Genomic DNA, 15649 nt, shown 5'->3' with positions numbered 1-15649 from the left:
TTGAGTAGTAAGGTACTGAAAAGACAGTTGACTTAATATAACAAGGTGTATGAAGTTATGTGATTTTATTATACATAAGTTCCTGAAGGTAATGTTGAGAACATTTGTAATTTTAAAGAAAGACTATGTAAATCCCTGAGGATTGTGAAGTCGTTCTCAAACTATGGGTTCTCTTTGGGTTGATATACTAGATATACTGCATAGTAGATATTTACATTACAATTTATAAGAGTAGCAAAATTATTTATGAGTTAACAATGAAATTTTTTATAGTTGAGTGTCACCACAACATAAGCAACTGTATTAAAAAGTTAGTAGGAAGCATCAGGATGGTTGAGGACCATGACCTTAAGAGATGAAAGCCTAAGGAGGAATAAAAGTGATCTCTAATTTAAGAAATTGAACTCTGTTGGAACCCAATATTGATAAGAGTACTAAGTGGAAGAATTCTAAGTACTCAGTGTTCAGAGCTCTTTGTCCAGAGAGATTCTTCTAAAGGCCCAGCCAGGCCTCATGGGTCTGAGTGAAAAGCTCCCCTGAGTTCATCCTCATCATGGAGTACTTTAAGAAGCATAGTTATTCCCCAGGATCTCTTAAGTAAAGAATATTGCTTTCGGAAAGAAAGGGAGATTCTCTTGTTCTAAATTTATTGAACCAATATTGCAATTTGACACTACACTCTTATTGCTAAGAATTAGGTACCATATTTGACTCTAACTCTGGGCCTATGATAGAAGTGTGTTTTTATGTATCAAGAAAAATAATTCTAGACACAGTTTGCTGTACTATAATCTTACATATTGTTGTCACTGCTCCAAGTCAATGAACAGAGCATTTCCTGTTCTAAATATAGCCAAATAATGGATATATCTATAGATATAAAAGAAACAAATCCTCATCGGTTCCCATTTTTCCTGATTATTATAATTAGGAATGATTATTATAGTAAGCCTATTGAGCTATAGGAGGTATTTCACCAATATAATCTTTTTATATATTCTATTCCTACAAATTCCTACACATGAATTCCTACAAAGCAACAATGAACACAGAGAAAACTTACTGGCATTGGTGATACATTTGCATAGATAGCACAAAATAAAAAGGGTCAGCCTCCTGCAAAATCATTATTAGGAAGTCTTCATACAACAGCAGGACTTTCTTCTGTTGGGGTCCCCACATTCAGTAAAGTCTTCACACTTTTGTGGTCTCATGTATGTATGAAACGTGACACACTTAGACAATCTTTGTGCAGCAGGGTTCAAATGTGTTTCCCAGTCCATTTCCATTTTCATGGTTTTCTGTTCGGAAACACATCTACTTGTGTGGTTCTATTGAAATTCAATTGCACTATTCACTATTGCAGTATCAAGGATCTTTGAATCCCAAAACCCAATGCTTTGGTAATGACCATGGCAATATTCTCACTAATTCGGTCACCCCACAAATGTAAAAATTTAAATATTCTTTTAGTTACAACTCTGTGAAATGGACACATTTTAAGCACAGTAAAATAAAATAATATATGAAAGTCCTCAGAGAACACCAAAACAAGTTTTGGTGAAAAAAAATTCATAACCTTTAAGAAAAGACAGCAGTAGTTTGCTAGAAGTGTCAGACTTTGCTGAAAACTTTCCTTTCAAAAATAGCTTGAGTTGAGAGCATGAATTGATAAGTCTTGACATAAGTTCATTAATACTTATGTAAAACAATACATTTAGTGGGTTGGTTGCCTTTGAAAACATCTTAGAATTTCTCAAATATGTACTTATGTTATACTTCTTGATTCCAGTTTTGGTAGTCATCTAACTTCCACTAATATCAGCAATATCTACACCCTGTTTAGTCTATAAATAAGTATCTTGCCCACCCCATTGCTATTTTAGTATCACTTAATATTTCCTAAAATTCTGTATCAGATTCCGTACTCATTTATATAATATATCCTGTACATACATATTTGTTAAATGTGTGTGTGTGTGTTAAGACTGTATTAAAAGTGTGAGAGAATACTTGTAACACGTGTAGATTTAAATGTCTCCTCCAAACAGACTTTTACTTCTAATATGTAACAGTCTCAAAAAAAAATAACCATTTATAATAAATGTGTTCACATGAAAACTATGACAAAAGTAAAGATGTCTTAGAAATAAGCTCATATTAGAATTTGCAACAAGTTGCTTAAAAGTTTTCTTCCTCAGAATTTCTTCAAACATATGTGTGTGTATACACACATATACTCACTCATATACGAATATACATATACACATTAAAGTTTTAAATATAATTTTCCATACTCCTGATATATCATACATCCTAATTACTTATAACATTAGCTCTTTTACACTACTTTTCCACATTTAATTATTTTCACAGAATTCTATCTCATAATATTCAAGGATGTAGAAAGCAACGAGCATTCCCCTTTGTCTCTTGAATTGGAATTCAGTAGACTAAATGCTTTACTCACAATCAATGGTTGCATTTAGCTCTGAATTCTCACAATATTCCAAATTCTGGACGTGTACAGAGTTTCCACTATAACATCTATGAACTTTCTCTGAGGGTTTGGGTTTCATGACATATGGCCTCACCCAGAAGAGAAACAATACACGCAATTCAGGAAAAGAAACTGTAACTCAGAGCAATGCAATCTCAGAGCCATGTGCATGCTGTAGGTCCTGTATTGGTCTCCAGGGATCTCTCCAAAGTAGATGGTGATCATTTTACAGCAGATATTAAAATAAAAGATGGAAAAACGTTTAAAAATAAGAAACCCTGCAGAAAATTTTGAAACAGCTTGTGGCAGATTTTATGATATGTTTATTTCTGAAGCAACTTTAGACTTGACATACTTTTCACTTGAACACATATAGTATAAAAGGTCATTTTCCTTGACACTGCTACATATAAATGGTAAAAGGTTATTTGGAGGAGGCATTTAAATCTGCATCGTCTCACATATTTAATAGAAAGTTAATCATATTTTCTGGACAGTAATAAAAATGCATACAAGATAAAAAGACTCAATATGAAAACTCTGCCTGCAAGAATAAGGAAACACTTAACTAAATAAAAAAATTAAAACAAAGCAAACTACCTTTCCAAATTTTAGATAAGAGTGGAATGTGTCACAATGCAAAAATAACTTCTAAGAAACACAAAGATTGAAGTAATTGTTATTTTTTCCCTAAAAAGAATAGGCATATCTGATCTGCTATAATATAATTCATTCATGAGCTTAGCCTGGGAAGCATAATTGGTCTTCTGAACAGAGGGGTGACATAAAAATAATCTTAACAGGGCCTTATTAAATGTATTGGTTTATTGGTAGAATAAACCTACTTAGTACTTAGGCCATTTTTATAAGCAAGGAGAGAACACAGACATACAATTAATTTGTTCTCCAGTGTAGGTCTGAATCTGGTTTCTACTGCCAATTACGTCAATACTAACTTCTAAAAATTTCAATGACTACTTAACCTTAAAAGACTGTGTGTGTGTGTCTCTGTGTGTGTGTGTGTGTGTGTGTTTGTCTGTGTTTGTCTGTGTGTGTCTGTGTGTGTGTTTGTCTGTGTGTGTCTGTCTGTGGGGGGGGGGGTGAAAGCTGATTTTAAACAAAATACATAATCCCAGGATTTGGGAAGCAGAGGCAGCTAAATCTTTGTGGTGTAACAGGCAGCTTGGTCTATATCCCAACTTTCAAGACAGTTAGTGTTTCATAGTGAGACCACTGTGTGTGTGAGAGAGAGGGGGGAGGGAGGGGAGTGGGGAGATGGAAATGGAGAGGGTTAGAGGGAGAAGGAGAGGAAGAGAGGAAGAGACAGAGGGATAGAGGAAGAAGGAGAGGGATAGAGGAAGAAGGAGAGGGATAGAGAGAGAGGGATAGATGAGGACTGAGAAGGTAAGTCACTGGGTATAGTGCTTGAACCACTAAAATGAGGTTCTAAGTTATCTCCAGGATCCATGTAAAAGAGACAGGTGAACACTACCTGTAATCCTAGTGCAATCACTGAGAGACATCCTTAGAGTTCAATGGCCACTCAGAAGAGTATGATCTATGAGCTCTAGGTTCAGTGAGACACTGCCTCAAAAAAAGAAAGCTGACTACAATTGAAAGGGAACACAACCATGAACTTCTTGTCTCCACACGAGTGCCCGCATATGTACATGTACGTTTCACATACATGCACACAGATACAAGTTACTGTTATTCACAGTACCTTGATATAACATGAATGATTTAAATTTCTGTGATTTAATAGGGGCATGCCCGGTGGTGCATGTCTTTAATCCCAGCACTTGGAAGGCAGAGGCAGATGGGTTTCTGAGTTAGAGGCCAGCCTGGTCTACAGATTGAATTCCAGAGAAACCTTGTCTCAAAAAAAAAAAAAAAAAAAAAAAAAAAAAACCAATCTGTGATTTAAGATAATGCTTCCCGGAGTTACAGAGACAAAGTTTGGAGTTGTGACGAAAGGATGGACCATCTAGAGACTGCCATATCCGGGGATCCATCCCATAATCAGCTTCCAAATGCTGACACCATTGCACACACTAGCAATATTTTGCTGAAAGGACCCAGATATAGCTCTCTCTTGTGAGACTATGCCAGGGCCTAGCAAACAGAAGTGGATGCTCACAGTCAGCTATTGGATGGATCACAGGGCCCCCAATGGAGGAGCTAGAGAAAGTAACCAAACAGCTAAAGGGATCTGCAACCCTATAGGTGGAACAACATTATAAACTAACCAGTACCCCGGAGCTCTTGACTCTAGCTGCATATGTATCAAAAGATGGCCTAGTCGGCCATCACTGGAAAGAGAGGCCCATTGGAATTGCAAACTTTATATGTCCCAGTACAGGGGAATGCCAGGGCCAAAAAGTGGGAGTGGGTGGGTAGGAGAGTTGGGGGGGAAGGTATGGGGGACTTTTGGGATAGCATTGGAAATGTAAATGAGGAAAATACCTAATAAAAATATTTTTAAAAAAAACAATAACGCTTCCCAGCCAACGTAATTATTGGATCTAAACTAAACAGAATGTAAGTGAAGAGAATAAGAGGAGAACAATACATCAAGGCCTTCTTCCAGCCTGAATCTTCATTTGTGAAATGCAAATGCTCTTATTGATACATTTTTCCTATCCTTGTTTTATTTCTAACATCAGTCTGATCTCCCCCAATGCATTTTCTCCTTTCAACATCATATCTAGTTCACTACAAACAAGGCTACCTCTCCTGACAGAAAGGACTGCATTGTGAAAGCAGGAATTCTTTTTCATTTGCTCAAGCTTCCTCACAAAGCCTTAGTCATATTTCAATTTCAATACATGTTTGTTGAGTCAAAATGAATAACCAGAATTCTGTTTCCATACAATCACGAAACAAGGGTTATAGGCGATAATGTTCTACATGGCTTTACTCAAGAAAAAAAAGCTCTGCTTACGAAAAAAATGAAAGAAATAGCTGCAATAGAACAGGTAAATAAAGAGTGTTTTTCTCTAGAAGGGGAATATTGAAACAAATCAGTGTCTCAGTAAGTGAGCTATACCCAGAGGCAGGGTAAATACACTTTCAAGGACCGGTTATACTTACATTTGTGTGTGTGTGTGTGTGTGTGTGTGTGTGTGTGTGTTTGTGTGACTAAGAAGAATTTTAAGATTATCTTTATACCTTACCAGTATCATAATTTTGTACATATTCTGTGAAAAAAAAACTGATAAGAATAGGAGAGACAGAGACATATTGAGTGAGAGAATGTGTCTCTCTATATGTCTGTTTGAGAGGCAGGAAAGATTATAATCACTTTTTAACTAAGGAGATAAACAACCAATGTATTTTCAATTAGGGGTAAAATTCCACAGAAGTCTTATACCATGTCTGATGGGAGCAAACCCACTAACAGACCTCCAAAGTCACTTAGAGGTTAGATGAGAACCCATTGTCTTTTAAAATGTCATAAGAGTTCAGCAGAGTGATGCAGCTTTAAAGGACAAAATTATAATAAAAAGGGTAACACAGCAATGTATTTTTATCAGTATTAATTATTAATACTGAGATTAGAAAAGAAAGGACTTGGAGTTGGGCATGCATATTAATTGAACACTTTTTGTTCATTTCCCCTGTAAGTGTGAGAATTTTGCAGCCATCTGAAGGGAAATATGTACAGGAAGGATAATGGACCCAACTGAAAAAACTGAATATAAACTGCACGATCTTTTTAAAAAGTATATGATATATATATATATATATATATATATATATATATACATAATTTTGACACTGCCCAAATACAGCTTTACTGAAGGAGAAAATGCTTTGCTTACAAAAATATAAATTAGCTGCAATAGAAGAGGTAAACAGGAAGTGTAAATTTTCAGATAGATTTGATGGCAGAAAACAGGCAGGAAGGTTCCTGCCAATCCTGTTGTGCTCTTGCTCTGTCGCCTGGATCTCACCCAGAAGGAAACTCAGTACAAACACTTCATGGTCAGAATACCTTAGACCATTAGTTATGGCATGCTGTCTTTGTAAGACTAAAAACATTTAATGAAAACTTTAGATATTAAATTACACCAAATCTCCCTCAAATTAACAATAAAGTTTACTGACCACCCCACTAAATAATAGCTTTTAACATTTCATAGATGGATTTAAAGTCATATTTATTAATAAGTTATTTCAATGTCATCAGAATTGTTTTATTCTACAAAGATGAGGTGATACAAGTAACTGGGGCTCAGCATAGTGCTAAGTAAATAGAGACATAAGTGGATTTCAAACTAATGCTATTAGGCTTCAAGACCTATTTCAAACCACCTGATTCTGTCTACAGTGGTGATAAGTGTCTTCTAGGACAGTGTCATCTTAGGTTATTTTAGTTTACACAGCTCCATTTACTGGCAGGATACAGAGGAGCTGCAGCACACATCTTGATTGGTTGAGACCTACCATCATGTCTAATCAATATCTCTATTTAATCGCTAGGGACAGGGAAGAACAAGGCTATCTGACAGTGGTGGCCTACAGATTTTTCTTCTTGTTTTGCAGATAATTGTGAAGTACAGAACCATATCATAGATTGCTTTAAAAAAAAAAAGTAGAAAACCTAGCCTCAGTGAGATACTGGTGACTGCATTGACAAGGAGACCAACAGAACTGTGAAAGAAAATTCCTAGCAACGACCAGCAGTCTTTTCCTATAGTAAATAATGTGAGGTACTTATTTTGAGTTTAAGGTTGTGCAATTCACACCTATATAAAAATCTTGGGACATTTGAGAAGGTTTTGTAAGATATATGTGTGTAAATGAAAACATGATAGGCTGATATCAACTACAAAAGAATGCCTTAGAGATGTCACTAGAGAAGGGTGTTAGAACAGAGGATGCTTGGTTCCACACAAAACCCTGCTTGGTCTCTACTCTTAATTTGGTTGGCCACTGGAAAACAGATTCTCCTATTGAATGTTTATGTTCATCTGAATATAATGTAGAAATGTAATGCCAAAGAGAAAATTGGTTCACCATATACTGTACCATATTTTGATTTCCAGTATAAAGGAATTCTAAATTCTAGTAAAAGCATGTGTAATGAAGAGACAGAGAAGACAGGATATAAATAAAATAATGGAGCCAACCTTATATAAGGTTGACAAAATTAGGAATAGGATTAAAAATATAATGCATAAAATTTAAATATATTTTAGATATAAGAAAAATGAATTCCTGAGGTTCATCAAGGACTTAAAAGAATCAAATTTCTCAAATTGTTTAATTTTTAAAACCTGCCTAGTGGTCTAGTATAAAAGTTTACCTAGGGAAAAATATATGTACCAATTTCTTTTTTTGTCCATTCTTAGTCTGACCTAGTTACATGTCAAACAAGAAGTAGCAATACTTTCTCTACTGAGGCATAATACCTAACAAATGTGAAGGGCACTGTGGCCAGGGTGAAATACATCTCTTGCAGTGTGGTTTGAAGGAGGTTCTGAAACCATCTCCCATATTGGCCTGCTTAATGACAATATATCCACTCTCCTGATCAGAAATCACAAACCTAACTCAACCCTCTTCTTTGATTTATGTCATAAATGTGTTCTCTACTATCAGTATGAACAGATGTTATGTGGGTTGCTAGGCAGGCCTTAAAATTGCTAGTGCCATACCCACATTGATACACAAAAAGTTTACTACACATTTCACAAGAAGGGAGGATCTTCCTCCCCCTCCCTCTTTCTCTGTTTCTCTCTTCTACCTTGCATCTCTCTTTCTCTATCTACATATATAAAATCTTTGTGTGTAGATAGATAGATAGATAGATAGATAGATAGATAGATAGATAGATAGATAGAGATAGAGAGAGATTTTATATCCCTTTTCTACATTTATGTATATCTATATATATACATATATATATATATAGATATATATATATGAAACATAATGTAAACTTAAAAATCAAAGAAGATCAGATATAAAGGCAGAAACAAGTTGTTGGACTACAGTGATATTTCAAAGATAATTTATTTCACAGACATGAAAATAATCAGGCACAAACTGAAAAGAGTTATGTGGACTGACCACCTCTGATGACAATGTTGATCAGAAACCAAGTGGAGTATTTTCTGTAGCTGAGCTTGTAATATGCCAGATATATTAAAGGCATGTGTAGAAAAGGCAAACAGGCTTTGCAAAGTTGACACAGAGTGGGACTTTTAATAGAATAAATAGACCAGGGCTTAAAGGTTGAAACTAAGATAAATACTATAGCCCCAAAGAAAGTGAAATACCGTTCGAAGAGAAATTCTGAACCTTAGTTTCCTGTCAAAAAAGAGAAAGCTAGATATAGTCTATATTTGTCTTTGAAGTAATGATGCCTTTATGCTTAATATTTTCCTTTACTTGAATTATCAATTCCTACATACAAGTTTTAAATATTTAAAATCCAACATTTTATTATAACTTTTTATTGTGAACTTTATATTTTGAAATATTATTGCATTAAAAATTTAATATATTATCAAATAACCAATTATCTCATTATTATTGAAAAAATTATCAACATTAATCAACATGTGGATGGTAATTAATAAAACGAATGTATTAGTGATCATTGGCATGGATAAATATATACTTTCCCTGAAATATCTTAAGTGGCATAAGTGCTATTTAACTTTTTAAGAAATTCACCAGAACATCAGAATAGTGAGTCTCCATGCTAATAAATAATGTGCCCTGTACATTGTACTATTTTTCCCTGAAATCGGACTATGTAAAACTAGCTAAACAGAAAAACAACTCATGTTCCTTATTAATGAAACTACTTTTATAATAAGTTAAAAAAGAACAATATATCTTTTGGTAAAATATAAATATATTTGGATACATTTTTGTTTCTATTTTTCCATTTCAATGCCTTCCATGGCATGATGTCTTTGACATCTTATTAGACACTCTAACTTATTTCTCTTTTGTTAAATAACAGAGGAACATTATATACTACTGTGTTGCTAATTTTCTTCTAAACTTTCCAATGAGACTTAATCCAAGACACTTAGTGATGTGTGCACAATTTCATCCAGGTTAAAACTGAAAGAAAAATATTTGGTATGATAATAATTAGGAACTAGGACAGCATATAAAATGATATTTTTATAGAGAATCCAAATGAAAATCGAAACAAATTCTGATGAAAAGCTAACCAAGCAAAAAACTGCAGATTACCTGTATTCCAATTAAATATTGCAAATGAATACTTGACCGGTTTCAGTTCTAATTCTATTTATACAAGAATGGCCCATTAATATAGAAGATGAAATTTTACCAGAACTCAAGCAATACAATTATACTCTATAAGTACATGAGAATTTAGCAATCTAAGATCCAAACAGAACTGTTACTCAAATGTCAACGTTTGAGTCTGGCTTGTTCAAAGTGCATCCCATCTCATCTATAATTATATATAGATCAGGGACAATATAGATCACAGGCAACAGATGACAAAGCATTTATATGCACCCTGTGTTTTAAGTGTCAGTCATGTGTAGAAAAATTGGTTGTGATCCTATGCCTCTTCTGTTTATAGCACTTACTACATAGTTAGGAAAAAAATGAAATTTATTTAGCAAATTGTTTCAGTGAACTTTCTATTCTATTTAAATTTTCCTCTCTTTTTTCATGACATTCATGTTTCCTGAAAATTGCCCTAGGTGAGCTTACCAAACATAATTATACTTTAATTAGGCATCATTTCCTGATTATATTTAAAATGCATACCATCTTTAAATTAAAAAAGGAAATAATAATAAAAACTAAAATGCCAGGGTTACAAAAACCACTGACATAAAAAAACACTTACTGATACAACATTCTTTCTAGAGTAAAGAAAGTACTTTTAAGAACAAGTAAAATTGTACTATTATCAAAAGAAAATTTCATATAAAATAGAAGTCTCAAGAGCAATGAAGCCTGTCTGACTAAGAACTATTCTAATATATATATATACATATATATATATATATATATAATTAGAACTTTAAATACATTTCCCTTAAATATATATTCAACTGCATTTTAATTCATACCAAAATTTTACACTCATTTAATAAAATTACTGACAAAATGTTTTTTTAAAGATCATGTCAAAGTCCCTTCCACGTTAGCACACACCACCATACACACAGATAAGCATGCCTTATAGCCAGGAGGCAAAATGCCATTTAAAGTCTAGAGAATTGATCAAGAGGGACTTCAATCAACAGGCCCTGATATCATATTTAATAAAGATCAATACTTAGGCAATTACTCAGTATGATTTAATGTGGAATACTTCACTTGGGGTCACTTTTTGATTTATGTTTTACTGGATTTTAGTATTCACAAGTACATTTCTAAATCAAAAGGTGCATTTTTCTTTAATTAATATACTCTCTTAAATATAATATATATGCCACCACTGAAAAAAACTGATATAAAGCAAGAAAAAGAGCCTTTTTCATAAGAGGATTGAGATGGTGAATGACAGAAAACCATATGCAATTTTCATGCTTTCCTTGATGTATATAACTGTATCTCTTTCACATTAGAAATAAAAATGAAGTTAGGAAAAGCTTTGCCTCTCCACTGTGAAATAAACTCATGCCTCAAGTGTTTATCGAGTATTCAAAATCTAGAAAATAAATAACACGGTTGCCTTTGGGAACATGAGCAAATGTGAAAGCATTTACATGTATTATTTGCAACATATTTTATGATATACAAAAGGCAGAGAAGGCCAATTGTGACAATTATGAGAATAGGCTCACAATGAGGTGAGGAAAGGGGGAATTATAATTTGTTTTATTCCCCTTCTCTTTCAAAAATAGAGATTAAACCATGTACTTTAAGGAGAGAGAAATTGTAATGGCATTTAATGCATGCTAGGGAGAGCAAGACACTACTGCTCATTTCTGATCCAATTCACCTGGCATTCAAAAGCAAAGGGTCAAAACTGCATTGCTGAATATTGAAAGAAGGAAATAGTTAAGCAAAGTGTGTGACTTTTGCTACGGTTGGTTTGTGTTCATTGAAGAAATAGTTGCATGACAAAAATGAATAGAAGAAAACACTCATACAAGACCTCCCTTAGTGGCTGTGCTTTTGCAGTTGTGCACTGAGTTAGCACTTTCATGGTAGAAAATGCTCCAGTTTATAAATAGGTGCATTTATTTCTGATGCACTACTTTAAATGATGGTGTGATTTTATGAATTTTTATCTATAGATTTATGTTTCTTTATTTGTGAGTTCTGTATTTTACCAAATATTTAGAATTTTAAATTAATTTTGGTGTAAGCTACTTTGTTTTTTGTTTTGTTTTGGTTTGGTTTTTTTTATTTTAGACTAGCTTTTCACAAGCCTAATTATTCGGGCTCACTAGCGTGATTATGTGTGTGGATGTTGTGTTTGCCCCTACCATTTTCCATATGCTCTGCCTCACCAACACTGCCATCCGGCGTGGTCCTCTCATAGTTGTCCTCTGGGAGTGGAAGGGCACCCAGTCTTGGCCCTGATGAACTCTTACTGCTTGGTGTTTCTGACTCCTCCAGCCCGCTGTCATAGCAACTCTGCAGTGACCCCTGATGTGGGTCCTGAGGCTGACTCACAACAGAAAACGTCACTCTACGAAATGGCTGTAAAAGAAAAGATTCTGAATGTCACTAAGATATAAGATGGTAAATGATCTTATTTCATAAAATACATTAATTACATATTTTAAAATCTACAGACACTAATTCAATACAAAATAATTAAACAGGTAGAATATATTTGGATAACTATATATCACCTAAGATAAGCCAAGAGTTTATATTTTACTATTGAAAACAAAAATCTTCCTTATGAAACAAGTGTAAGAAAAATAATATTTTACCCACAAATGCATTGAAATCAAAGAAACTAGTTTTATATATTCAATCTTTTCCCATTCAGTAGTCTTTATATTTTCCTCAAATAGATTTAATAAAAACAATGATCAGTAACTCTGGGAGGAAATAATATACCAATACAATTCATTGTGAAAAAATGTCATCTCAATACTTCAAATGACATAAGGCATTCAAATCCAGTCGATATAATATAGACATATAATCCCGTGTTTGCTGAAATTCAGCTAGTAACAGTGCAGCTGATAAATGAGAACATGAATGTGGAATTATGAAATCACAAAGTATTTATGACTTTGTTCCTATAAAGTATCTGTTTAAGGCACATATAGTGAGATGATCTGTAAAACTTTCTTCAACTAATGAATGAAAAAGAAATTAAAAGTCTTAACTGATTGTAGTTACAACAGTTGCAGTTCATTCAAACACGATGTAGTGTTTATTTTGTTTATTACAGGTCCTCAAGAATTTTCAAATAGAACCAACAAGTACCCGTTTTAGTGTCAATGGCTGCTCATATCTATGGGGCATGAGACATGCAAGTTATCTGAATTACATAGTAACATTAAAATAAATTCAAGTTTATTATGGCAACAAACCAATGCTGCATCATTCAGAAGGCCAACGAAAGCATTAATGGAATATATAGTATTGGTTAGGTGACATATTATGTGATGTATATACCAAATGCTGCTTGGTAGCTGTCTGAAATTCTTAATAATAGTTTCATACATTAACCCCTCATGAATTTCGAATTGACACGTATGTACATAGTTATTATACTTATAATCCACATTCTCCATTATCAATACACAGTATAAATTTACTGCTGCCAAAACATAGTATAAATTTAAGAAGCTTTTCTGAGTGATTCTAGTTCGAAAGCTCATTGTACAAAAATCACTAATCCTTACCATGACCAATAGGACTGTAGAGTTATAAGGATTATCTGCACATCATAGGTTAATTAAACAAGACAGTTGAATTGTAGCATTTCCTCATAATTTGTAAATTGACTTTGTTAAAGTCTAATATATGCTTCCACAAATGTCTCCCTTATTCTGTTTTAGGAAAAAAATTTACTATGAAACCTGCAAATTGATATTCCTGCTATTATATCATTCTTTGTTAGCATAATAGAAACATACAGTATATGCAGATTTCTTCATCCTACTTTAAGATCTAAAGATTGGTGGGCATTTAGTATCATTATGGACTTTATAATATTTCATGCAATTAGGACAGCAGAATGGAAAAATGGTCACGCAGTATTTCACTGTGGGCAGTCTATACATCATGGGACCAAACTCACTAACCAAAATGTCTACAGACATGGCCTTTGCAAAGAACTCTTACCGTTTTTATGTTTTTATGTTTCTATGACCATTAGATTTGCACTAAGGAATCATTTTTGTTTATCTTGCTTTCATTTCTGTTTATATTCCCTCCCACTTAATATTATCAGGTAGCCAAAAAGTATCTGGAATTGCCTGAGGAGGTTGGTCTCCCTTTGAAAATGTCACTACTACAGCTTTCTTTATTTCTGCCTTTTTTAAATTTAAATCATGGTTCAGTGGTTAAAGGTACTGCAGCTTTCTTAAAACCACCCTGTTATTTTCAGCAAACAGTACTGAGCAGTGGAATTTTAATGATAAAGAATAAGGGAGGGACTACAAAGGCTATACAATGGGTTAAAATTATTTATCATTCTAAAAAGAATGTGGAAGAAAGGTTAAAGGTTAGTCTTAATTCTATTTTAATGACTTTCATTTCTTTTAGGATCAGTTTCAACTATCAAAGCAAGAGTTTAAAATGAACACAGAAATACACACACTATTAATACAGAAAAGAAAAATGAGAAATAATTTTTAAAATGTTGCTTCATTTTGTTATTTTAAAAAAGTAACTTTTGGGTGAAAGTAGTAACTTGAGAATCTGTGCTGAGTTCTTTCTTTTCCCCAATGTAGTACTACAATGACAGAGAGAACCTCTATCCTTCTAATGAAAAAAAAAAGTACTGAGAAAAAGGAAATAGTTCCACAGTGTGTTAGCTAATAATTGTCATGAATTTAGCATTCCATTTTCTGGATTTTTTTGCCCCATTTTATTGAGAATATTTTGATCTCCACAATTTATTTTAGAAGAGCATTAGAATTTTAGTACTTAAAAAGGCACTCAGTTCTTCAGTTTCTTTTTGTTTGAAAGTTGCTTAACTTAATATAGATTCTAAGTAAATGCAAATATTTATCACATTAAAACTTAAACTGAAAAATATGACACAGTAAGCAAGAACACACACACCAATCATTTGATCCATATAGTTAGAATTCTATATTCTGGAATATCAACGTTATATCTCTATGTTGTGTGTTGTTGCTATTTTAAGTATAAAACTACTTCGATGATGCATTTAAACTGATAAAACAAAGTTAGTATTAGAACTTCACTGAGGTATCGATGCATAATCTAACACTCAACTCTAATAGTATGCCACACATATTCAGTTAGTAGGTATATGCACGTATAGAGAAATCTAGAAGGAATAGGAAGAAAGAAAAAATATATATGGAGAGGGAGGAGAGGAGTTGGGGAGAGGGGAGGGGAGAGAGGGAAAGAGGGAAAGGGAGAGGGAGCAGGACAGAGACTTATCTTCATTGACTGTTATGTTTTATAACATGTACTACAATACAAAATTATGGCACTCCCCCCAGATTTAAAGATGGACTAGATGAGCAAGGAAGACAGTATGTCAAGTTTCTGACAAAAACAGTAGTGTGTATGTCTGTTTCACTACTGATGATATAAAGAAAAATCGAGTGACAACTCCTGAGTTTACTCACAACTTTGAATTATTTAGAAAATTTATAAATAATGAAGTGCCACTACATACCACAACATAAACTAAGTAAGTCAGCATTGAGGATAATCTGCTCTAGAAACCAACAGATTCCCCCACAGTATCTACTGATTCTAGAATCAGTTATAGCAATATGCAGGTCTTTCTCAGGGCACAGAAACATGGATCTGAAAGCATTCAAACTCATACACTTCGAGATGTGAGAACCATTACCCTAAGGAAAGGCCAAAAAAGAGCTACCAGCAATGGGGATGGACTTTTTGGTTTGAGTAGCTGAATGGAAGTGGTCATAAATATGTCATGATTCACTATACTTGCATTTATTTGATGGGCTTTAAAAATTACATACAGTGAAGAAGCTCAACGGCATACAT

The 15649-nt window shown here is 33.7% G+C and overlaps 1 protein-coding gene across 5 annotated transcripts in view; it reads right to left on the bottom strand.

Moving 5' to 3' along the window:
* Pcdh7 (protocadherin 7) overlaps positions 1-15649 on the bottom strand; it is a 407507-nt gene that overhangs the window by 203231 nt on the left and 188627 nt on the right. For 3 of the 5 annotated variants that reach the window (XM_021163003.2, XM_021163001.2, XM_029477352.1), the window contains exon 2: positions 11950-12166. In XM_021163003.2, coding sequence (XP_021018662.1) covers positions 11950-12166 — 217 coding nt within the window. The remainder of the gene's footprint in view (positions 1-11949; positions 12167-15649) is intronic. The other 2 variants (XM_021163002.2, XM_029477353.1) reach the window with 1 other exon arrangement.

Source organism: Mus caroli, chromosome 5, assembly GCF_900094665.2.
Source record: "Mus caroli chromosome 5, CAROLI_EIJ_v1.1, whole genome shotgun sequence".
In the NCBI taxonomy this organism is placed as follows: domain Eukaryota; kingdom Metazoa; phylum Chordata; class Mammalia; order Rodentia; family Muridae; genus Mus; species Mus caroli.
The sequence above is the reverse complement of the archived record's forward strand: the minus strand, read 5'-3'. Positions and strand labels throughout refer to the sequence as shown.